Raw genomic sequence first — 25,691 nt, forward strand, 5'->3', positions numbered from 1 at the left:
CCAAGAAGCAACGATTCTTCAATCCAGGAATAATGAGGCAATATAGAGAAATGCACTGGGGTTTAACCCCATCCACGTCAGAACTCTTGTAAAATGCTCTGTGGATTTCAAGTCAACAATTTTGTGTCCGGCTTACCCATTCTGATGGGGGTTTCTTGGTGGAGTGGTAATGAGTTTCTACAGTTCACTTGTCTGCAAAGAGGTCATACCCTTCCCAAACCCCATAAATGTGTGACCAAGAACTCCATAGAACTGAGGAATATGTTTACTCATTGAAGATTATGCCGGTTTGTATATATTATGTCCCCCAGAAAAAGCCATGTTCTCTGGTGCAATCTTGTGGGAGCAGACATATTAGTGTTGATTAAGTTGGAACATTTGGATTGGCTTGTTTCCATGGAGATGCACCCCACCCAGCTGTGGGTGATGACTCTGATTAGAAAATTTCCATGGAGGTGTGGCCCCACCCATTCAGCATGGGCCTTGATTAATTTACTGGAGCACTGTATAAGCTCAGACAGAAGGAGCGAGCTTGCTACAGCCAAGAGGGACACTTTGAAGAATGCACAGGAGCTGAGAGAGGAACTGCAGTTTATAGAGACATTTTGGAGACAGCCTTTGAAAGCAGACTTTTGCTCTGGAGAAGCTAAGAGAGGACAAACACCCCAAGAGCAAATAAGAGTGACATTTTTGAGGAACTGCAGCCTAGAGAGGAACGTTCTGGGAGAAAGCCATTTTGAAACCGGAACTTTGGAGCAGACACCAGCCACGTACCTTCCCAGCTAACAGAGGTTCTCCAGACACCATTGGCCATCCTCCAGTGAAGGTACCCTTTGTTGATGGGCACTTTATGGCCTTAAGACTGTGACTTTGTAACCAAATAAACCCCCTTTATAAAAGCCAATCCGTTTCTGGTGTTTTGCATCCTGACAGCATTAGCAAACTGAAACAAAGATTGTGGCCTAACCATACAGCCAGTCCTGAGGCGACTGTGAGACAGGTGGCTGTGGAGGCACCAGGCTGTACCACGAAGTGAGTTTCTCTGAGGACAGTGCATTGCTGGGCAAGCCTGCAGCCGAAGGTGCCAACATGCACATCCAGGCTGCATCCTTTTTATGGACAAACAATATTCCATTGAGTGGGCATACCAAATTTCATTTATCCATTCATCCAGGGATAAATTTTGGGGTTGTTGCTACCTTTTGGTTACTGTGAACAAGAATAGGCAAATCTATAGAGAAATAGTTTTTGTAGACATGGGGGTATGTGTGTGTAAGGGGTGTAGGTGCAAATGATGCTCTGTAACAAGCAGATTTGTTGACCAGAAGTCACCAGAACATAAGGGTAAGGGACAAGGGCCCTGGAATCAGATTTCTTGATTCCCTTGACTTAAGTCATATAACTTCTTGGTGGCTGCCCCTTCTTTAATGGAGAGAAAATCATACCCACCTGGCTGGGGCATTGGGAGGAGTTCATATATTGAAAGCACTAAGCAAAATGTCTAGTATTTAGGAAGCACTCTATTTTACTTCCTAAACATCTCTGGAGTCCATCCTTTTCTCTCTAATAACACTTTCTCTACTCTAGTTGAGGTCGCCAACATCCATGACTTGGGTGGCAGCTGGTTGTATGATCCGGGAAAGTCCCAATTAGAACAGAGGGAGCTGGTTCTAATCAGCTGGTTTGGAAGATGTGTGGTGCCTGCACTCTATGTCTCCTCGCTGATGAGGGGGAGGGAGGGAGAAGGGAAGGAGGTGGCCAGAAACTGATAATATCAATGGGCTGAGCCAAGCCTCCTGAGAGGACGTGGTTTACACCACTGTGAGATGTGAGATATTATCATTATTGATGATAAACTCTAATAATTGTGCTGGTAATGAGGTACAAGCTGAAGGCAAATGAATAATTAGGTGTCAGCACCATGAACAAGCAGAAATTGCAACTGCAGTTAGTCTTGCAACATAGAGTCACCAACATGATTTTGCATTCAAGAATGGGTGAGGAAAGAAATAAGAAAGAACGAGACAGAATTCCAGTAAGTGCATCAAAGAATGCTTGGGTGGAAAATTACTGCTGGAAAAGGGATTTCAATGCAATGGCTCTCCACAGATGGCTGGAACTCATTCCAATCTCAGCTGTTATCATTTGCATATAATTGATAAGGCATCTCAAATATCAAGGGGGTCTATTGGTGAGATGTTAAGGGCTTCTGGGACCTGAGAAGCCAGAAGTGGAAATAACTGTGTGGAATCAGGTCTTCCAAATGCTAACCTCATATATTTGTCCTTGTGGGCAAGAAGTGGATCTTTTTCTGCTGGAGGATACACTTAATGGTGTTACACAAAAAGTGTTTTTCTGCAGTGGGGGGAATGTTTTTAGGTAGAACTTCCTTTCTTCTTTCTCTTCCTCCCCCTCTTCTTCCTTTCCTTCTTTCTTTCCTTTTCCTCTCTTCTTTCCTCCTTCTCTCTTACACTTCCTTCCTTCTTTTTCCATCTTTTCCTCCCTTTTTCCAGTCCTTCCTTCCTTCCTACATATATCAAATGCCTGCAATTCTATGCAAGGTGGATATAATGGAGAAAAGATGAATACAGCCCATGTTCTCATGAATCTTACATTTACTGAGGGTTGACTGTCATTAATAAAATAATCACACCAGTGAATACATAATTGGAAGCTGAGATAAGTACAATGAAAGAGAGAAGTATGGTTCTTTAAGAACCTAAAGAGACCCAGCTAGGACCAAGGGAAGTGAGAAGACTTCCGTGAGGAAGAGAGAGGCTTGAACGGGGACTGGGTGGACAAAGGAATGGGATGGGGAAGAGTAAGAAAGAATGTCCCAGGTAGAGATTTAATGTCCCCGGTAGAGATTTAACATGGACAAAAGCCCCTGTAGCTGGAGGATGGAGAGGGAGCCAGTGGGTGGGGTGATGGGGGAGGGGTCCAAGATGACAACGAAAAGGGAGAGAGAGGGAGAAATGGAGGGAGCAGGGGAGAGAAAGAGGGAGAGAGGGAAAGAAGGAGGGAGGGAGGGAGGGAAGGGGAGAGAGAGAGAGAGAGAGAAACCCCTGGCCCTGGCAGGGCTGTGGTAAGGATTTTGGCTCTTGTCTCAAAGCTATGCTTTTCCTCCAAATGGCATGGAACCAAATTTCCTTACTTTGACAAGTTGCTGCAGAACCACTTCAACTAAACCCAAAGAAGCTTTTTACCTGCTGGGTACTTTTTATGTCCCAGAGGGAGAGAACCTTTTTAGGACTCTTCTGATAAAGGTTTAGTACTCAGAACACTGAACTTAATAGTACGATAGATCTCAAGTACACTGACCAATTGCAGAATTTCCCACCAGTAATAGTAAGATCCTGATGGAAGAAAGAGACTTTCCAGCAGCGATCTGTGTGAGGAAAGCGGTGAAGGATGTGCAGAAAAATGAAGCTCCCCGATTAAGTGAGTACAAGGGAAAGAGGCATCTGGACCAGATCAAAACAGGAATCTGGCAAAATTGGCCCTGGCTACTTCTCCAGCCTCAGTCACCCCCATCCTTAACCTATTTTTCAGCTTCTCAAATGCACCATGTGCTTTGTCTCTTGTCCCAGGACGTCTGCTTGGGGTATTTGCCCTGTTGGGAACATCCTTCTCCACTCTCCGGTTTAACTTGGTTGGTTCCTGCTCATCTCCCAAGATTAGTGCATCCATCACATCTCACTCTTTTCCTAATAGTGCCAAGCATTATTCAAAGCACCACAGCATATTATCTCATTTAATTCTCCCAGCCCTGTGAGGTGAAAACTGTTATAGGGACAACTTTGTGTGTTGGGGGAAACTGAAGTTGAACAGAGAGGTTAAATTCTATTTTAGTCTTTCTGGGGCTGTCATAACAAAGTATCACCAATCATATAGCATAAAGCAACAGAAATTTATTGTCTCAAAATTCTGGAGGATGGAGGTCTGAAACCAAGGTCTAAGCAGGGCTGTGCTTCCTCTGAAACCTGTAGAAGATCCCTCCTTGCTTCTCCCAGCTTCTCATGGGTGCTGGCCATCCTTGGCATCCCTTGTCTTGCAGCTACATCACTCTCATCTCTGCTTCCATCATCACATGACCTCCCCTGTGTCTCTCTGTGCCTCCAAGTTTCCCTTTCTTTTAAGGACACTATTATATTTTAAGAGCCCACCTGTGCTGGTTTGGATGTATTATGTCCCCCAAAACACCATGTTCTTTGATTCAATCTTGTGTGGGAAGGTGTATTAGTGTTGATTAGGTTGGAATCTTTAGATTAGGTTGTTTCCATGGAGATGTGACCTACCCACCCGTAGGTGATAACTCTGATTGGATAATTTCCCCGGAGGTGTGGCCCTGCCTATTCAGCGTGGGCCTTGATTAGCTTGCTAGAGCACTATAAGAGCTCAGACAGAAGGAGCTCAGGGCTGCAGCCAAGAGAGACACTTTGAAGAATGCGCAGGAGCTGCGAGTGGAGCTGGCACATAACCTGGGATCAACAGACGCCAGTCTCGTGACTTTCCAGCTAATGGAGGTTTTCCGGAGGCCATTGGCCTTCCTTCAGTGAAGATATACTGCTGTTGATGCCTTCATTTGAACATTTCATGGCCTTCAGACTGTAACTTTGTAACCAAATAGAGCCTCTTTATAAAAGCCAATCCATTTCTGGTATTTTGCACAACAGCAGCATTAGCAAACGGGAACACCACCCTAACTCAGTTTGGCCTCATCTTAACTAATTCCACCTGCAAAGACCCTTTCTCCAAATAAGGACTCATTCACATGTACCAGGGTGGGAACTCAACATATCTTTTTGGGGGGGACGCGATTCAAGCCATAAGTTTCTCAACTAACAACTGGCAGCAGCAGAGTTTAAACCAGTAGTTGACTCCAATATCCATGCTGCTCACTGCTTTCTTGCAGCGTCGAGGGAAGATGGGTGGAGCTGGAGAATTATGAGCAGGGGCTGCTCATAGCAAAATGGGTCTGCTATTTCTAGGCCACCTCGGCACTCAGGGCTTACTCCCCAAAACAGGGATCATTAAGCCCCATTCTAGGTCTCACCAAGCAGGCATATGATAATTTGCAGGGACATGTCAATAGTCAAGTCAGTAGTTGGTGCTGGTGATGAATTTGGGAATGGTGAGAGCAGATAGCTGCTTAATAGTCCACGATTCTGTCTCCAGAGATAGAGGGATGAAGGGCATCCTGGACTTCCACTAACCCAGGATGGGAGCCGAAAGGAATCATATTTTATTTCTTTCCACCGAATTATTTAGAATATAAGTTTAGCAGTAAAAAGTGGCTTTAGAAACTTAAGTTCATTTTTTTCTTTTATTCAAGAATACTAATACATGGTTCTAGGACTAGAGTGGAAGCTAAGCAACCACCAAGGACCCAAATTCCCTCTGTCTTGTTGCCTCACTCAACATGTCGCTGTCATGTTGTGGCCCAAAATGGCTGCTGCAGCTCCATCATAACATCCTACATTCCAGCTGCCAGGAAAGATACTGTGATATGCATGTCCCTGTGAAATCTCCTCTCATTGAGGAAGGGTTGAAACTGGTCATACTATTATTATTATTATTTTGATGTTTAATATTTTATTTCCACATATGGCATTTGGATACAGAAAAGCCCTGTGTAGTACTGATTTTGCATCACACTGTGGTTGTGCTGAGGACAGCATCAATTACTAAAGGCAGAATTTTAAAATGAAAGTACTTCTTCCGTTAGGCAGGGTTGCTTTCTTCATACCAGGAAGCTCTTAGATCCCTGGAAGTTGATGATTGTTTTTCCCCCTCAGGTTTTCCTTTTTAATATATTGATAGTTCTTCTCTCTGCTTCAATGAAGAGGCTCTAGGCTGAGAATAAATCTGAGACGCAATGTCTGAGAAGTATAACCATTGAATTATATAACCATCTTTCCTTCCTTCTGCCAGTCTTAAAAGAAAAAAGTGGCTATTTAGATTTGGTCTATCGTTCCTCTTGGTGCAGATGAAAGAAAGGCAATTCACAAAGTGCTTGAAATCTGAATATGATGCTGGCAGAAATTCGACATAATTCACTTTGGAGAAGTCCAAGAATCTACAGACTCAAAGAGCTGGAGTGTACTCGGACCAACTGGTGTGCTGTCTGCTTTTTAAGGAAGCACATGAAATCTTACTAATGTAAGGTCCAACATACATAACGATAAGAGCCAAGCTGTTCTGGCTGAATACTCACCCTCCTTCCATTTAATGCTCCAACTAGCTGTAGGAGCTTTTGCAACTGAGTTTGAAACCACTGATTTCATACATTTTTCACTCAGAAAATTGGTGCCCAGTGAGGTAAAGTGGCTTGTTTCTGTTCACATTGGCCAGAAATAAATCTTGATTACCGACCTCCCCCCCTTTTTTTTGGCTAGTGCTCTTTCCACTATGACACAGTTTTATCTCAAAAGTGTTTGCAGATATTAAATCAAAGTGTGTTCCTTATGAACCTTTTCCTCTCTAGAGAATCAAACCATCACATATTGTGGAAACTCACTGAATTTCTTAAAAAAAAAAAAAGTGGAACACATACTAATGTATTTGTTCACAGCATGCACCAGGCATTATGCAGACATTTTTATATACTCATTTAATACTCATGGACAATAAATCCATCCCATTTTGCTGATTAAGCAACTAAGGTTCAGAAATTGTTTTTTCACAAGGCAGCAGGATGAGCAAGGCTATCCCTTCAGTTCCCGTTATCAGAGAAATTTATTTTAAGTTCCTGAAAGAGGAACTGAGCAGCTTTGATTCATTTGCCACCTCTAGAAAAAGTTTCCGCTTATTTTTGGGGCCTCTCGATTTTCTTTTTTTGTCTCAGGACCCTTTAGAGTTGATCCAATCTAAATACATGTTTCCTCACAAAGGACAGAAATTGTTTCATGACGAATCATTTGTCCTTTCTTCCTTCTGATGAACCCATCCTCTTCTCTGATCCCTACTGGAAGAATTCAAGATGAAGTGTGCCATCCTCTTTGCTAAGGGATGAGAACTGTCATTTGCTGAGAGAGCAGTGACTAAACAGTTGGCTTCTTTAGATGTTGGTTATTTTAACCATCTGGAGAGAAATGGAGATTCCAATACAGAGTGATGAACACAAGTTCTCCAAGGGCAAGCACTCATTCATTTATTCATTGGACAAACATTTATGATGAGCCTACTAGGTCCCAGGAGCTGAAGTAGATATAAACTAATTGTAAAGAGGCCATTCATAATAACCACACAGTAGGGTAGAATAGAGGTGCCCTAAGAGAGCCCACAACATGTTCAGGTGGTCTACGGATGAGATGCTTCACCCCAGGGTGATCGGAGAAGACTCTGTGCAGACCAAACATTTGAGCTGGACATTGGGGGATGGTTTTCATTCTTGAGGTAGAGCTGGAAGGAATTCATCCCAGCTGAGGGAATGGCAGCAGAAAACTTGAAGACCATCATGAGGAGAAGGCCAGTGTGGTCCCCTGGAGTCTTTACCCCAGAACATGCTGGGAGATACACTAGAAAGCTGGTTGGACACATACAAAAGATTGAAGGCAAGACTAAGAAGTTTTGCATTAATCAGGAGCATCTACTCTGGCAACTGCCTTTGAAGAGAATTCATCTGGGGAAGCAGATCCCGAAGGCAGTGAGAGTGAAATGAAATACTCCTGAAATAATCTAGGCCCAATGGGTGTGGTGGTGAGAGTGAGTGGGATAGGACAATTGTGGAAGAGATGTTAAAGAAAGAACAAGGGCAGAACAGGAGCTGGCTTTGGGGGTGATGAAGGTGAGTGTCAAAGGTGATTCTCTCATGGGGTTGTGTGTACAACTGTGTGATGCTACTGTGAGCCTGTGATTGTATACTTTGGATGGTTTGTATGGTGTGTGAATATATCTCAATAAAACTGCATTAAAAAAAGGAGATTCTCACGTTTTGAAATGACAGTGATGCCCTTGACAGAAATAAGGAAGTTGTTTTTGGTGAGAAAATCCTAAGTGTAGTTTCAAATGTGTTAACTAAAGTCATAAGTCTTATGCTTCATGTGCCTAGAAGGGAGTTATGGTTAGAGTAGGAGCAATTCTGATAAGAGATTATTTTATCTTGAGAAAGGAGACAATCAGGGCTCAGAAAGTTCAAGTGCCTTTTGAAACGAGGTGTGAAGGCAGAACCGGTCTTTCCTTATTTTGATCCCCACCTTTCTTACTTCCTTCTCTTCTAGAATTAACTGAGCTTAAGGTTGTAAATGACTTTAAAATGAGAGAATCCACATTAGCACTATTCCCTTATCTCTGTTCTCCACCTTGGTGCCATATGACATTCTTGGGGCCATGATTCTAAGTGTCATGCTTGGAAGTCCTTGGGTTCATCTGGAGTTGTCTTCATCAGTTGCCCACACAGAGCAGGATGAAGGTGAGAAGCCAGAGCCTCCAGCCAACAGCATCAGTGATCCAGCTGTATTTGTCCACTCCAGGGTGGCAGCACTGGGTGGCTTGTGGGCAGAAGTTGACATTGGGGCACTGCTCCAGGGTCCTGGGCCTGGGTGTTGGGTGGCTAAGGTTGAAGAGCTGGTGCTGCTTGGATCTGCGAGGCAAGCCGAGTGGAAGGAGGTGAAGAGGAGGCTGAGGGTCAGGGTGGCCCGAGTCACAGAGATGAGACGCTTCATGCTGGAGGGAGAGACATCGCCTACAGGGTCCCCAGAGCTGAGAGCTGAGCACCCTGGGCTCTCTGTGCTGCGTGTGTCCCGGGCTGTAGAGCAGACCCCTCCCTGCCCTGCTGGAGCTTGAGGTGATTTCTCTATTATTATTTTTTTAATCAGAGCATTTGTTGGTCTACATAAACATCATGCCAAAAAGAGTTCCCATATAACCCCCTCACACACGCAGTTTTCCCTATTGTTAACATTGTGCATTTGTGTGGCATCTTTGTTACAATCCATGAAACCATGTTATTATAATTATGCTATTAATTTTTGCCCACTGTTACACTGTGTTCTAGAGTTCTATGGGTTGTGTGTGTGTGTGTTATATACAATCTAAAATCTCCCTTTTTTTTCCTTTTTGAATATACAATTCAGTGGTGCTCATTATACACACAAAGTCGTGCTTCCATCCCCTCAACCACTGCCAAAACTTTACCACCACCCCAAACAGAAATTCCATATCCCCGACACATTAACTGCTGGTTCCCCTCCCTCTCAGCCCCTCCTAACCTGTCTTCCAGTTTCTGACTTCAGGAACGTGCATATTCTGCTTATTTCATATAAGTGAGATCATACAGTAGTTCTCCCCTCATGTCTGGCTTATTTCCCTAGTGACTTGCTTTTAACCAATAATTCTATTATTTAACCAGTAATTCAATTGTAAAAGTGATGGGACTACACCTCTGAGACGAGGTGGCCAAAAGACTGAGTTCTGTTTTGCTGGCTCTCTGGCTCGGCTCGCTGGCCTTCTTAGCTTGCACATTTTGATGCACATTTGAGTTGTCCACGGGCAGGGAACACACAGCAGCCTCCAGCCAACAGCCTACAGGGAACGAATCTCACCTCCATGGTGTGCTTGAGTTTGGAAGCAGATCTTTTCTCGGTCGAGCTTAGAGATCTATGGTTCCAGCCGACACTGCAATGCAAACAGAGTCAGTGACCTACAGAACCTGTGGGATAATAAGTGCTGCTGCTTCAAGCCGCTTGATTTTTGGTGATTTGTTACACACCAGTAGATAACTAAAACAGGCCTGAATTGGTTTCCCGGGGCCATTGTAACAAATTACCAGAAACTGGAGGGCTTGAGACAACAGAAATGTATTATCTCGCCATCCTGGATGTCAGATGCCTGGAATCAAGGAATCAGGAGGTCTGCGTTCCCTCTGAAGGCTCTAGGGAGGAACTTTTCTTGCCTCTTCCAGCCTCCGTGGTTCCAGCAGCTCCTTGGCCTTGGGCTGTGTCACTCCAATTTCTGCTTCTATCTCATGGACGTCTCTCTGTCTCTTTTCTGACTGTCTCTTTTCTGACTGTCTCTTGTTAGGACACTGTCATTGGATTCAGGATCCACCCAGGTAATCCAGCACGATCTCATCCCAATGTCCTTCACTTATATCCACAAAGACCCTTTTCCCAAATAAGTTCACATTCAGAGGTTCCAGAGATTAGGAAATGGACATTTTTGGGGGTGGGGTGGGGTGGGGAGCACCATTCAACTTACTACAAGGTCAGATCCCCACAAGTTGCTGACTCCTTAAAAGAAAGCAACATATTGCTGATTTTTGCAATGCCGATCCCTACACATAACCACAGCAAGAGACAACTGTTTCCCGTCAATTAGAACAATGAATAAAATAATCACAACTTTGTGGGTTTTTCTTTGAAACCTGTGTCAAATCTCAATTCTGAATGTGTACACCAGCATTCAGAGTAGCAAAAGCCAAAGGGTTCATCAACAGATGTACGGATAAACCAGCTGTGCTATAAACACACAATGGAATATTATTATTATTCAGCTGTAAAAAGGAATGAAGTTCTGATGCATGTTACAACATAGATGATCCTTGGAGACAGCAGGTTGAGTGAAAGAAGCCAGACACAAAAGGACAAATATTGTATGATTCCACTTGTTTGAAATATCTAGCATAAACAAATTAAAGAGACAGAAAGTAGCTAAGAGCAATATGTTGCTTTCTTTTAAGGAGTCAGCAACTTGTGGGGATCCGACCTGGTAGTAAGTTGAATGGTGCTCCCCACCCACACACCCCCAAAAATGTCCATTTCCTAATCTCTGGGGGTGGAGGTGGAAAGGGGAATGAGGCATCATTGCTTAATGAGTACAGAGTTTCTGTTTCAGGAAATGGAAAAGTTTTGGTAATGGATAGTGGTTTGAGTAGCGCAACATTGTTATGAATCTTACATTGAATGTAACGAATGCCACTGAACTGTATGCTTGAAGGTGGTTAAAATGGGAAATGTTATATATTTAGTTATATATATTTTACCACAATTAAAAAACCCTGCAATTCTAAGAGTGAATTCTCTGAAGGGGAGATCGCCTTGCGTATTTACTCTTGAGTTTTTCTTTGACAAAAAGAGCTCACTTCATTGCTTGAGAAGGGAGTCTATAAATTTGGGGACAGCAGGATTTGCCATTTGCTATAGAACAGCAACTTCTATGTGTCACCTCTTCTCCCCCATTTCCTAGTGGGGGTTATACATCTCAGGGATTGTAAATCTTGTGTTGGTATCTGAACATTGTTTATTTGCTGTGTCTGGGCAGACTCCATTTGATTCACCGACCATGGAACCATAAGATTCCATGCCTGGGCCTAATGAATGGCTGCTCGGTACCCAGAGATCAAGTATTTACTGATGGGGAACTTGGGGTGTCTCCTAAACCCAAAGAAGGACATGCTGAGATAACTATTGCTAAAACATTGTTGAATTCCCTTCCAGGTTTTGTTCAAGAATTTTTGACTTTGGAGATGTCTCAGTTTAATCCAGAGCTTCTCACCTTGGGTACTGCTGACATTTTGGACCCAGTAATTGTTTGTTGAGGAAGCCACCCTGTGCACTGTAGAACATTTAGCATCCTCCCTGGCCTCTACCCATTAGATGTCAGTAGCTCCCCCCCAAAGTGAAAACCAAAAATGTCTCCGGACATTGCCAAATACGCCCCAACATGGGGAGCAAAATTACCCCCAGTTACAAACCCCTGTTTCGGTCCAACCTCTTTCCAGTGTAAGCATCTCCGTTACATCTCTGGCAAATTCTAGCCTGCGCTTGATTGCTTAATGGGTGCAGAGTTTTTGTCGGGGATAATGAAAATGTTTTGGAAATACACAGTTATACAATAACTATGATTGTGTAACATAGCTACACAATATTGGGAATGTACTTAATGCTACTGAACTGTGTACCTGGAAATGGTTAAAACTGTAAATGTTTTGATATGTATATTTTACAATAAAAATGTTGCTGTTCCACTGGAAGGACCTGCAAGAGGCTCAAAAGTCAGCAGGTGGTGACAGCCTGTGCCCAGGAGGACATATGGGGCATATTTAAGGGAGCCCTTTCTCTCTGGCTTTGATCTGTAGCAAGCACTGGTGAATGGATAGTGGACATATGAGTTTCCTGGGGCTTCTGGAACAAACGACCTTAAGCTGGGTGGCTTGAAATAATAGAAATTTACTCACTCACTGTTCTGGAAGCAGCAGTCTGAAATCATGCTCCTTCCAAAGGCTCTAGGGGAGGCTTTTTCCCAGCCTCTTTCAGCTTCTGGTGGCCCCACGTATTTCTCTACCTGTGGCCACATCACTCCCTTCTCTGCCTCCATCTTTAGGTGACTGTCTTCCCTCTGTGTCTGTGTGTCTGTGTCCAAAAATTTCCTCTTCTTTAAAAAGACACCAGTTGTATTGGATTTAGGCTGACTGCAACCCATTATGACTTCTTAATGAATTACCTCTGCAAAAACCCTATTCCACATAAGGCTATTCATGGCTTCCAGGATTAGCACCTGAACATATCTTTTTGGGGACATAATTCAACCCAAAATACTGGATTTGGGGCATTTATTCTCCAGCGTCTGCACTGTAGAATTGTCAGGACTGGGAACTTCTGGGTTGGATCCATGTGGCTGATTGGCTCTGCCAAAAAGAGCAATATTCAAAAAGGCATATGCTTAATAATAGGGAATATAAGGGGCATGGGGTTTTTCTTTTTGGAGCTATGAAAATATTCTGAAATTGATTATGGTGATGTAAGCACATATCTGTGATTACACTGAAAGCCACTGATTGTACACTTTGGATGCACTGGATGGTATGAGAATAAAACTTTTTTCTAAAGACAAAACAGAACAAAACAAAACAGAAAAACAAAAACAAAACAGCATGTGCACTGTTAACCTCAGGAGGGAGGGGCTGATTCTAATTTGGTCCCTGCTGTATCCCCAGCACTGAACACAACCTCAACATAGAAAAATTGCTCAGGAGATATTTATGGCTGGAATGGGCACACCTTACTTTATATCCCATGACCCGGGATCTTCCTGTGGGAAGATAATAATCACATGTCAGTGTGAAAAGTTGTGTGATGGGAGGGTGTCAGATAGATGAAAAGGAAGACAGAGGAGGAACCAAATTAAGTTTGGATGGGAGATGCAGTCAGGGCAGGCTTCCTGTAGGAGGCCACTCCAGAGCCGCCTGCTTTTGGACGACGTTGGCTGTCCTGGATCAACTTGTGTGTGTGAGTGCTCCTCACTGCTTTGCTCTGAGTGCCTGACACAGAACCTGGCACTTTGGGGTTTGGTAAATGGTGAACGAAGCGTGCCGTGAATTTTGATGGAGCAGAGGGGCCCCCTTCCCCTCAAGAAGTAAATGGGGAAAAGGGCAATGGGAAGCACAGTGGTCTCAATCCCACTTCCCCACCGAGCTGTATGGGGTCTTGGAGAATAACCAGCCCCAACTGGAGAGGGTTGCAGGGGCCCCTGGTTGGAGGGTGGTGATTTGTCACTAGGGGCAGAAGTGAGGGAATCAACATTCATCTAAGAGGTTAAGGATAGAGGGGAGTTTTGAGGATTTCTGTTAAGAGAGCAGGCTTTAGAGTTGGAGATGAGAATTCCAGCTCTGCTGTTTTCTAGCTGCCTGTCCACAGTTGCTTAACCCCCGTGCCTCAATGTCCCCAACTGTAAAATGGGAACCACGCTGATAATGGGAACAACTCACATGCATCGAGAATACATGCGGCCACTGTCCTACAAACCTTACCCGTATGAGCTCACTTACCCTCATGACAACACTTTGAGGTGGATGCTGTAATTGTCTCATTTTACAGGAGGGCAGACTGAGGCTGGAAAGGGACAGTGACTTGCCGAAGGCCACACAGCTCGAGAGTGGGAGAGCCTGCATTTGAATCGGTCGCCCCAAATCATCCTAACAATGACTACATTGCCAATAACGTCTTATAGGACAAGCACAATCACATATAGTAGGTGCTCAATAAATGATGATTATTGTTATTTTAAATTATAATTCTGCTAGAGGGCGCTGGCAGGGAGGGTGGGTCAGGGGACAGAGAGCTAGCCAGGCGGGCGGTGGTTCTCTCCTCCCACGGCCCCAGTGCGCGCGCCGGACCTGCCGGGTGGGGTGGGGACGCGCGCCCGTCACTTGGGGGCGGTTCCGGACTCGCTGCACGGCGGCGTGCGCGGGTCCCAGCTGTTGACCAGGCGCTGCGCCTGCTCGTAGCACACGTGCGGGTGCCGCTGGCGGAGGCGCAGGCGCACCACGTTGAAGTCCACGTCGTGCCCGATCTTCTTGCAGTTGAGGCTCCAGGTAAGGTGATCGCGCGAGGCGAGCAGCTCGTTCAGGTTCTTCTCCATGCGGGAGATGTGGCGCTGCAGCTTGTCGGCGCCCTGGAGATGGGGTGTGAGAGCTCGGGCGGAGGGCGGGGCGCTACCTAGGGTGGGCGGACACACCCGCTCTAGGTGTTCTTGGAGCGGGGCTGCAGGAGATGCTGCCCCTAGGGAGTGAGGGGGCGGGGTGGGTCTGGGATGGGGAAACGCAGCTGGGCAAGGTGTGCGTGAAGAAAGAGCTTCCTTAGGGCAGGGCTGAGGGAGAGGCGGTGCCATGAAAGGGTGGACACGGGCTGAGGGGATTTACTTGAGCCGGGTGTGGGTGTTGAAGGGTCCCTCCGGTTGGGAGGGAGTTGAAGAGGCGACCTGGTGAGGGCAGGTCTTACCTGGGCCAGGTGTGCGTGAGGAAGAAGCCCTGCGGGAGACGGGGCGGTACCTGGAGAGGGCAGCTGGGAGCGGAGGTGTAACTGGGAGGGGCGTACCTGGGCGAGGCGCGTGGCCTCGGGGAGTTGGGTGCCCACGTGTCTCTGGTACACTCGAACCAGGGGTCTGTCCAGCTTCTCTCGAGTCTCCAGGTGCGTTTTCGACACGGGGCCCTGGTGGAGGGCGGTGTACGGAGCGGTGAGGCCCAGCCCACCTGGGCACGCCCAGCCGCCACCCGCGCAGCCTCTTCCCCCGAGCCCTACCTTGATGAGGCCGCGGGTGATGTACATCTCTTGGTTGAATTTCGTGCACCGGTGGATAGTCCCTCGCATTAGCCCCAATGTCATGTTCATTCGTTCCTGCGGCGGTACGGAGGGACGATCCCGCTGGCTCCGCGTCCCCACTGCTCCACGCTCTCCGGCCTCCGTGTTTTCCCACGCTCGCCCCCGCCGCGCGCACCTTCAGCTCGGTGGTCTCTCTCATCTTCTGCGCCAGCGAGGCGCACACGCGGTCGCTTACAAGCTCTTGTTTCTTCCGGATGTCCGCCTCGTTTTTGGTCATTTCTATCAAAGCGTCCTTGGACTCGCCCAACAACCGCTTGGCTTCGTACAGAGCTGAGGCACACTCTGGGGGCGGGCGGGGCGCACGTAGGGCGCGGAGTCCTCCTTTTCCAAACCTTGGTTTCTGCCCTCCCCCTCTTCTCCCCGCTTTTACATTCGTAGGTGGTGGCAGGCCCAGGGCGAGGGGGCCTTACTTAGGGACGGAGGGGAGGGAGGAAGTCCAGAGGAGGGGTATTAGTGGGGAGAGGGTGAGGAGCCTCTTGGGTTAATTTCCTTAGAAGCAGAGCCTGGGTCGCGGGTAATTGTTGAAGCCAGTGATTGGAAGCGTGGGAAGCAGGGTTGCGCAGGGGGATGGGGGTGGGTGGGTAGTAGTGGTGGAGCGAAGCAAGAACGTGGGCTCAGCTGGAGACTGGCATTCAGCCTTCCCATTGGGTCGACGCCAATTCCCCTGCGAAGGGGGCATCCGTAAACCGTACAGGGATGGGCCAAGGAGTTCCGGGTGGGTAACAACAGCTCTCACTGTAGTGGGGGCTCCTTCTTGTGGCGCCTACCTGGGGCATAGGTGCCCACGGGGTCCGTAGGCGGCGTTTTGTGGCCCTGAGCGCGCGGGGTGGGCGCGCGGGAGAGATCCACCCAGGAGTGGCGGCCGGCCTGCTCCAGAACCTTGTCGAGCGGCTGGTTCATGAGATCCACAGCCTGGAGCCTCTCCTTGTAGCAGACGACTAGGTTGTCCTGGCAGCTGGCCAGGGCCTGGGGGTGGGGTGGGGGAGAGGAGGAGGAGGCGTCAGGGGAGAAGGCAGGTTGTGAGGTGGGGAGGTGGCTGGAAGTCCTTTCTGTGCTGGGGGCTTGAGGCTCAGTAGCTGCAAAGCCTTTCTGCCTCCAGACTGACCTCCTGCAGGCAGAAAGGAGCAATGTCACACTCGAAGTTCAGCGATCCCTGCATCCTCTTTCCCCAAGCCTTCAATGACCCCTTCCTGGTTGCGGTGGTGGGCAGCAGGGGCTGTTGGCAGCTTCCCCACCCTGGGTATCAGACTCTTTGCCTGGATCTGCTCTGGGATCCCCAGAAAGTCCTCCTTCCTCAGTTTACCTGTCTGTAAAGTGGAGCGTTAGCACTGGCTACACTTATATCTCCGCCCTCTTCCATTCCCCTTCCTCCTCAATTGCATTCAAGGATAACCCCCCACCTCCCAGGGACCCTCACTCTGCTCTAATCAATATTAGGAGCCTTCTGCTGACCTCAGACGCCCTCCTTCTGGCCCTGGGGGAGGGGGGAAAGGGAGAGCGACTGCTTAATGGGTATGGGGTCTCCTTTGGGGGTGATGAAAATGTCTTCATCCTGGATAGAGGTGGTGGTTGCACAACAGTGTAATGTACTAAATGCCCCTGAACTGTTTACTTTTTTTTATTTTTATTTTTATTTTTTATTTTTTAATAGTTTTTTTATTAAATTCAGTTTTATTGAAATACATTCACACACCATACAGTCATCCATGGTATACAATCCACTGTCCACAGTATGATAACATAGTTATGCGTTCATCACCACAATCTATCTCTGAACATTTTCCTTACATCAGAAAGAACCAGAACAAGAATAAAAAGTAAAAGTGAAAAAAGAACACCCAAATCATCCCCCCATCCCACCCCATTTGTCCTTTAGTTTTTATCCCCATTCCTCCACTCATCCATACACTAGATAAAGGGGGTGTGATCCACAAGGTCTTCACAATCACAGTCACCCCTTGTAATCTACATCATTATATAATTGTCTTCAGGAGTCCAGACTGCTGGGTTGGAGTTTGGTAGTTTCAGGTATTTACTTCTAGCTATTCCAATACATTAAAGCCTAAGAGGTGTTATCTATATAGTGCATACGAACGTCTACCAGAGTGACCTCTTGACTCCATTTGGAATCTCTCAGCCACTGAAACTATTTCGTCTCATTTTGCATCCCCCTTTTGGTCAAGAAGATACTCTCAGTCCCACGATGCCGGGTCCACATTCATCCCCGGGAGTCATACTCTGCATTGCCAGGGAGATTTACACCCCTGGGAGTCGGGTCCCACGTAGGGGGAAGGGCAGCGAGTTCACCTGTCGAGATGGCTCAGTTAGAGAGAGAGAGGGCCACATCTGAGCAACAAAGAGGTACTCAGGGGGAGACTCTTAGGCACCATTACATACAAGTTTAGGCTCTCCTTTGTGGTAATGAGCTTCATAAGGGTAAGTCCCATGCTCGAGGGCTCAGCACATCAAACCACCAGTCCCAATGTTTGCGACAACATCAACACCAGTCCAGGTGAGGATGTCCAACACATCCGCACCCTCCCCCAGATCCCCGGGGCTGGGGAGGGGGAGGCTGTAAATATATTTTTTATTATCTGCCCAAATTACTGAACTGTTTACTTTTAAATGGTTAATTTTATGTTACGTGAATTTTACCTTAATGAAAAAGTAATTTTGTATTTGTATAGACATATGCAAGCACCACTCCATCAAGACACAGAATATTTCTATCATTCCAGAAATCTCCCTGGTGCCCCATCAGCACTGCTGAAGTGACCACTCAACTGATTTCTAGATGAGTTTTGCCTGTTTTTTAAGGAGTTGTTAGACTACATCTTGTGGACTGCCTGCCTGCTTTGTAAATAAAGTTTTATTGAAACATAGTCATACCTAGTCATGTACTATTGTCTCTAGCTGATTTTATACTAAAATGGCTGAACTGAGAAGTGTGACAGAAACCGTATGGCTTGCAAAGCTGTTACTATTGACTCTATGGCCCATATGAGAAAAAGTTTGCTGAATCTAGAACTTCATGTAAATGGAATCCTACGGGTTGTACTCTATGTCCAGCTTTTTTCACTGAACATGATATTTTTGAGATTCATGCATGTGGCTAAAGGTGGATTTAAAATGTCTTTCATTCATTAATTCAAAGATTCATTCAACAAAGCAAATGAGATTGTTATAGATTTAGGATGTTAAATTTAAGACCCCTGGTAACTACAAAAGAAAATATTGGGGAATTTGCAAGCTCATAGAGACAGAAATTAGGATACAAGTTCCCAGGGGCAGGGGGCAGTGGGCAGGGAGAAAGGGGAGTTACTACATAATAGGTGTAGTTTCTGTTTGGGGAGATGGGAAAGTTCTAGTAATGGATAGGTGGGGAGGGCACCGCAACATAGTGAATGTGATTAATTCCACTGAATGGTGTGCTCAGCAGGGGTTGAGATGGGAAAGTTTATGTTGTATAAATGCTCTACAATTAAAAAAAAAAATAGAAAAAGCAGCTAAAGAAACAATGACAATTAAATGCAATACATGATCCTGGATGGAATCTGACAAGGGAGGAGAAAAGGCTCAAAGGGCACTATTGGTGCATATGAAAAAATTGGAATATAGACTGCAAGCTTTACATCAATGTGAAATTTCCTGAACTTGATAACTGTACTTAAGGTGGTTACATAAGTGAATGTACTTGTTTTTTTGGAAACGGACATGGAGGTATTAAGTGTTCAAGGAACATGTATACAATCTACTCAAGTGTTCAGAAAATGGACTGATAAAAAGACAGACAGATGGGTAGATAGATAGATAGAATGATATGGCAAATGTGACAACATGTTAAAATTGGTGGATCTGGGTATATGGAGAGATAAGAGTATCTTGCAGTTCTCTGTATGGGGTTTGTATTATTTTTTTAGTGGTCTGTAAGTTTGAAAGTGTTTTAAAATAGTTTTTAAAAAATGTAGCAAGCTGCTACTGTGTGTTATTGCCAGGTGATGGGAATACAGCTATGAGTAAAACAGATCCACTTCCTGCCTCAAAAAAAGCATTTGAGTCAGTATGTGCAGGCAGGTTTGGCAGGGAGTGGATCAGAGAAATGAGGCATTAGCTGGAGGGGCACACTGGATCAAGAGAGTTCTTTTTTGTTGTTTTTCACTGGTGAGGAGGATCCAGTAGAGAAGGAAATATTGATGATGCAAGAGAAGAGGGAGAAAATGCTTTGGAGACGGAGAGATGGACTTGGGCTTTAAAATAACGATGGACACCCCACTCTGTGCAGTCATTGAGTAGATGGGAGGTAGACAGGATTATAGGATTGACAGAGGAAAAATGAATGTGGTTCCTTTGGGTGGCTTCCATGCATTGGGATCATTCACTGAGCGTGAGAGAGAAGTAGAGAGTTGGAGAGGTTTGAAGGAAATGAGAAGGTGTAAAGTAATTTGGGTAATGAGACAGCAAGCCTTCCAGAGACACATAGTGAGATCTTCGGGAAACTACTGAGTGCCAGTTTGAGGACTGAGTTCATGATTTTTACTTGAAACATGTCTGTTTGTTGGTCTGCATTTTTCTCCAGCATTATCTATTTCAGACCCACTTCAGTGGGCAGACTTGGTTTCTTCCTATGTCAGTTTTTTCCCACCTCCTCATTTCCCTTTCTTTCTTTCAAGCACCTTTCTCCTGAGTCTAGTCTCAGAGCCATTTTCTTGTCTGTTTCAGACTTCCTGGAAGGATTTGTCAGTACTCACCAGATTTAAAGGAGCATAACCATGGCTTAGGGGTGTGGTGAGTGGGCACAGTTGAAATTCAGCACCACAGCCAGTAGAGCAGCCCCTAAGGCTCCTCCCCCATCCCTACCCCCACCCTTATCCCCATCACTTCCTTCTTTTGAATGTCTCCAGAATGTAATCTCCATGGGAGGACAACGTTAGTTCTGTCCTTTTAATTATTCCAATGCCAAACATGGTGCCAAGGACACCCAGGCGCAGAATTAATACTTGTCAAATGGATGAGCCAGAAACATGCACAGGTTAGCTAACCCAAAGGCCCCCTGAAATCTTGCTATTATGGGTTGAACTGTGTCCTCCCAAAAGATACAATGAGTCTTAACTGTATCTTTAAGGAAATAAGGTCTTTGAAGATGTGAAATGTCAACAATTGTGGGCAAATCACCAGAAGCTAGCAAGACGCAAGAAAGGATCTTCCCCTATAGATATCATGTACAACACATTGATTTCAGACTTCTGGTCTCCTGGACTGTGAGATAACAAATTTCTGTTGTTTGAAGCCACTGAGTCTGTAGTACTTTGTTATGGCAGCCTTAGGCGACAAATATACTTGCTGCTCTCCCATCTTCATTACAGCCCTGATAAAGAATTCTTGTTGTGGGAGCTAAGGACTGAGTGAGAGTCCATCTCTGGTGGGAGCAGAGAAGGGCAGAGCACACATTATGGTGTCAAGAGCTAGATTCAAGACACCCAGGCTGAAACCTTAGCCCCAGCACTAGTTAGCCTTGTGTCTTGAATGAGGCTGTCTCTCTCCGAGCCTCAGTTTCCCTATCTCTAATAAGGGGATCATGGTTTCTATTTTACGGGAATGTTTTAAGGAGTTGACTCAATGACTGCACAAGGCTTCCCTTAGAGTGGATGCTCATTGTTAATTTAAGGGCCATCTCTCAGAGCTGTGGCTTTCCATTTCACAAAGTGGAAATATGGTAGATGTCAGGTCAGTGTGGTTTGGTGTGTGGGTTGAGGGATTTGCTTTTGCTACAGTCCCCAAGGTCAGAATGGCTTGCCCATCAGGCAGTCAGGGCCCCCCACCCCAGACCCCTAATGTTGGCCCCAGATCCTCCCAACCTTGAGCAGGGCTTCTGATTTTTCCATATCTTGCTCCATCTTCCTCTTCATGGTCTTTAGCTCCTCTTTCTCCCATGTGAGCATACTGTCAACTTTGTCAGGGACCTAGGGCAACAAGGAGAGAGTCTCTCACCTTCAGGGAGGGCTGGGATGATATTTCTCTCCCCAGGGTGGTATGGCATGGCCTAATCTCATGAACTCTGGATTTGGAGGCTGGAGTTAGGGGCACTCTCACCCTTTGGGGGCTTTTCCCTGAGAAAGCTTTATCTTTCCAGTGGGCTCTCACCTGGGGAGGGCCACCTTACCCCTCTGGGCAGTGGGGCTGGGAGCTTCTCCCTTTTATAGGCAGGAGCCCAGTGGGTTGGGATGGAGGTAACTTATCTTGTGGTCTCATTCTCTGGAGCTCAGGGCCCCTTCTTCAAAGATGGTCTTATCCCCTCTCCTTGGCTAGAGATGGAGGTGTCTCATCATATGGATGGAGTTTGCCTTTTGGGGTCTTACTATCTGGATTTAGGGGCCAGGAATAGGTGTTTCACCCCATGTGTTGGGTCTCATTTCTCCCCAGGGACGCTGGAAGGTTCTCACCTTTTGGGGTAGGGTTGGGATTTCACTTTAGAGGGAGGATTTCCACAGGGCTGGGACTAGGGGTCTCCCCCTTTTCCCCTGGCTGGGTGTGGGGGCTGGGAGTATGGGGTCTATAGGCAGGATCTCTTCCTTTTTCCCCAGATGAGGCCTGGGGATGGGTTCTCACTTCCTGAAGTCGGGGGGTTGGGCCTTTTTTCACATTTGGGGTAGTTTCATGAGGGTTGGGACCAGGGCATCACTTGCCCTTCTCACTGAGATTGGTGGGAGGCTTCTGGGAGGGTTTCATTCTCTAGGTCTGAGGGCCGGGTGGGTGAATTTATTTTCTGGGATGGGCGTTGCAGGTTTTATTCTTTGGGAAGAATTTCATCCAGATCCACTCAGGGGTCCCAACCCTTTCTCCCTGCCTGGGAGCTAAGGCACTCATCCCGGGGTCTCCTCATTTCCTTGCGCCTTTGTGCACTGGCGTTGGGGATGGGGGTATTCGCTTTGGGGCTGAGCCCCGGGGAGCCGAGGTCTGGATATTTGCGGCTGTGCTGGGTTGGGGTGGGGTCCCACCTTCTCGGACTCAGGCCGGTAGCCCCGCAGCTTGACGCTTTGCTGGTTGATAAGCAGGCTCTTGCGTACTTCGCTGAGCCTGCAGTCCGTGGCCTCGCGCTGGCGCAGCAGCAGCCGGAGCTGCCCATTGATCTGGTGCTGCGCGCGGCCGAGGCGGGCGGCGGTGAGGCGCGCCCCGCGCGCGTGCGCGTGCACGAACCCGGCCGTCTGCAGGGCGCGCGCGTCGCGGTGCAGAGGCAGCGGCAGGCGGGCGTGCCAGGTGGGCGGCTTCATTTTGCTTTTCCAGAGCGTGACGCCCTCGCCCGGCGGTGGCTGCTCCACCGTGCCGCCGCCTTTGATCATCTCCACGCGGAAGCGCCACGGCTGGATGTAGGCGGCGCGGCAGAGGTAGTGCGCCACGTGCGGGTCCAGCACGCTGTCCTTGGGTTGCCACATGGTCACCGCCTCCTGCCCGCAGCGGTCGGTCAGCTGGTGCGCTTTCTGCGTGGTGGCCCGGGCCGCCTCGCGCCATTCTGGGGCGCCCATGCGCGTGTCCTGGCCACGCTCAGCCGGGGGTACCACCACCGGCATGGTCCCCGCTGCCTGGTGCCCCGGCCTGGCCCGGGACCTTCAGCCACACGCAACTCCTTCCTTGGCCTGCAGAGCGAGTGGAACTCAGAGGCACCACCATGGTGACAGGGGAAACAACGCAGACGTGGGGGCGCGTTCCAGGGGTGGGGGAGGGGAGGGCTGAGGGTGGGGGTTGCGATGGATGGTGTCTTCGCTTTCGAGCCTTGCAGATGTGCCTTGGAATCTTGGGTCCTTGAGAGAGCCAACCTCGTCTAACCATCCCTGATTCTTCTGCTGCTTTTTGTTTTATTTTAAACTTTTTATTTTGAAATAAACTTACAGGACAGTTGAAAAAATAATGCAAAACCCACACAGAGGACTCCAACATACATCCCTCCCACAGATACCCGGATCCACTAATTTTAGCAATTTGCCACGTTTGTTGTATCATTCTTGCTCTCTTTATCTATTTGTCCAGGCATTCATCCACCCACCCACCCATTCATCCATATCTGTCTATCTATCCATCCAACCATCCATCCATCAATTCGTCCATCCACCTAGCAAGCGACCCACCCATCTGTATCTATCCATCTATTTATCCATCCATCCATCCATCCATCCATCCATCAATTCATCCATCCATCTAGCCAGCCACCCACCCATCCATATCTATCCATTTATCCATCCATCAATTCATCCATCCACCACCCATCCATATCTATCCATCCATCCATCAATCCATCCATCATCTATCCATCCATCGACCCACCCACCCATCTACATCTATCATCTCTCTCTCTCTTTTATAAATCTTTGTGAGTAGGTTATATACATCATGCTCTTTGAGCACATACTACTTCCATGTATATTTCAGAAGAACAGGGTATTCACTTATGTAACCACCTAAAGCACAGTTATCAAGTTCAAGACATTTAACAATTGACATAAAGCTGACAGTTCTATATTCCAATTTTTTTATATGTCCCAACAGTGACCCCTCTGTTGCTTCTTATCCCCCAGCCCCATTGTTCTTCCCTAAGCAGTTTTTCCATTCAAATCTTTGGCCTAGCTCTTCCCCCTGCATGGAATGCTCCTTCCCACATCCTTCCCATGGCTGCCCCCTTTTCAGTCTTCAGAACCCAGCTTAAATATCATGGTCTTAAAGAGGACTTCTCTTACTACAGTGATTAGCTCCAATCTCTTTCTTCATGCAGGATTTTTAGTGCAAGCCACAGAAAAGGAAAAGATGGCTTTGTAGTCAGAATCACAGTTGGAAAAAAAAAAAAAGACACATGGTGGACCTTGAAGATACCACAGCTACATTATGGAACTCTCAGCTGCCTCTTCTGACCCCAGAACATTTCTGCTACTGTGGTCACCAATTAAATCAGTTCTCTATGGCTCCTGCTCCTTTGCCTCTTTAGTTCCCAGGGTCTGCGGTGGCTGCACCTAATTGGCTGAGCCTGTGTCACATGGCTATGCCCACACTGCAAAGGAAGCTGGGAAAGTGGGAAATGTCTGAACTTCCTGTTTCTAAGGAGGGAGAGGACTCTGAATCTCACCAAGACTCATATGGTGTGGAATTTCCCCAACCTAGAAAGCAGTATACATAATATAAAATTTGCCATATTAGCCATTTGAAATGTACAGTTCAGTGGCATTAATTACATTTACAATGTAGTGCAACCATCACCACTATCCATTTCCAAAACTTTTTCATCACTGTGAGCAGAAACTCTGCATCCATTAAGCAATAATTCCTACTCCCCACCCCCTGCCCCTCAGTCTCTGGTAAACTCTAATCTGCTTTCTGTCTCTATGAATTTGCCTCTTGTAGGTATTTCATATAAATGGACCCATACGATATTTGTTCTTTCACTTAGAAAGTTCATCCATGTTGTAGCATATATCAGAGCTTCATTCCTTTTCATTGCTGAATAAATTTCCATTGTATGTATATGCCACATTTTGTTTCTCCATTCATCTGTTGGTGTTGCTTCCACCTTTTGGCTTTTGTGAATAATGCTGCTGTGAACATTGGTGTATCTGTTTGAGTCCCTGTTTTTAGTTCTCTTGGATAAATTCCTAGAGATGAAATTGCCAGCTCATATGCTAACTCTTTGTTTAACTTTTTGATGACAATATTGACATTTTCTACTTGAGCATTTGGCAGACACCTTAAACTTAACAAGTCCAACACCTAAGTTTTGATTAATCTCCCCAATTGTTTCCCTCCTCTAATGTTCCTTGACTTGATAATTTGCCCTCCATCCATCCCAACTGCTCATGTTAGAAACTTAGGAAACTTCTTTAATTTTTCACTTCCACCCCCAGTTTATCAAGTTCTTCAAAAATTTATCCCCAATCTGATGACTTCTCTTTGTTGCTCTTCTCCCTTGCTCACTCCCACTAGCATTTCTCACTTACCTAATGAGGTATATTGAATCACATCCCTCACAAAGACATGCTCAAGTTCCAACTCCCAGTCCTGTAGGTGTGGACTCATTTGTGAGTAGGCTGTTTGAAGATCTTGTTTAGATGAGGCCAAATTGAATCAGGGAGACCCTTAATCCATATGACTGGAGTTTTTATAGGCAAAGCAAATTCAGATGCAGACAGTCGATAGAATCCAGAAATCAGAGCAAGCCAGAGAAGGAGCACTCGCCATGTGATGGAGGCAGAGATGCAAGCCAAGGGACACCAAGGATTGCGGTCAGCCAGCACCACAACGCCACAGAGTCTGGGAGGAAGCAAGGCCTGTTGACACCTTGATGTTGGACTTCTAGCCTCCAAATCTGTGAGCCCCAATAAAATCCTGTTGTTTAAGCTCAACAGTATACAGTGTTTATAATAGCAGCCCTGGCAAACTTAAGACATCTGGTCTCCCTGCCTCTCTCCACTTTGCCTGCCCAAATCCATTCTCCACACCACAGACAGAACAGTGTTTTAGAATTTAAACTAGAGCACATCACTTCCTTAGTTAAAACCTTTCAGTGCATCCTTTGTACTTATAATAAAATCTCAACTCTTTACTCACAAGGTT

The 25,691-nt window shown here is 46.5% G+C and overlaps 1 protein-coding gene and 1 pseudogene across 1 annotated transcript; both read right to left on the minus strand.

Moving 5' to 3' along the window:
- Window positions 1-8,344: 8,344 nt before the first annotated feature.
- Window positions 8,345-8,666, minus strand: LOC119520308 (annotated as a pseudogene).
- A 5,365-nt stretch (window positions 8,667-14,031) lies between these two features.
- On the minus strand, window positions 14,032-22,666 carry CCDC105 (coiled-coil domain containing 105). Its single transcript, XM_037818542.1, has 7 exons — window positions 22,097-22,666; window positions 20,957-21,061; window positions 15,869-16,067; window positions 15,217-15,383; window positions 15,021-15,116; window positions 14,817-14,930; window positions 14,032-14,394 (listed from the first exon to the last, which is right to left on the minus strand). Exons 1-7 carry the CDS (start codon window positions 22,664-22,666, stop codon window positions 14,146-14,148), a joined length of 1,500 nt encoding a protein of 499 aa, XP_037674470.1. The 3' UTR covers window positions 14,032-14,145.
- Between the last annotated feature and the right edge of the window lie 3,025 nt (window positions 22,667-25,691).

This window comes from Choloepus didactylus, chromosome 25 (genome assembly GCF_015220235.1).
Source record: "Choloepus didactylus isolate mChoDid1 chromosome 25, mChoDid1.pri, whole genome shotgun sequence".
Lineage (NCBI taxonomy): Eukaryota > Metazoa > Chordata > Mammalia > Pilosa > Megalonychidae > Choloepus > Choloepus didactylus.

Bases quoted from the DNA above. Each gene is read 5' to 3' on its own strand.
- CCDC105 (XM_037818542.1), bottom strand. From the start codon at position 22,666: ATGCCGGTGGTGGTACCCCCGGCTGAGCGTGGCCAGGACACGCGCATG. The intron at 15,117-15,216 runs GTGCGCGCGGCG...GTACCGCCGCAG, and splicing joins GAGAGACCACCGAGCTGAAG to GAACGAATGAACATGACATT. The intron at 14,931-15,020 runs GTAGGGCTCGGG...GCCCTCCACCAG, and splicing joins TCACCCGCGGCCTCATCAAG to GGCCCCGTGTCGAAAACGCA.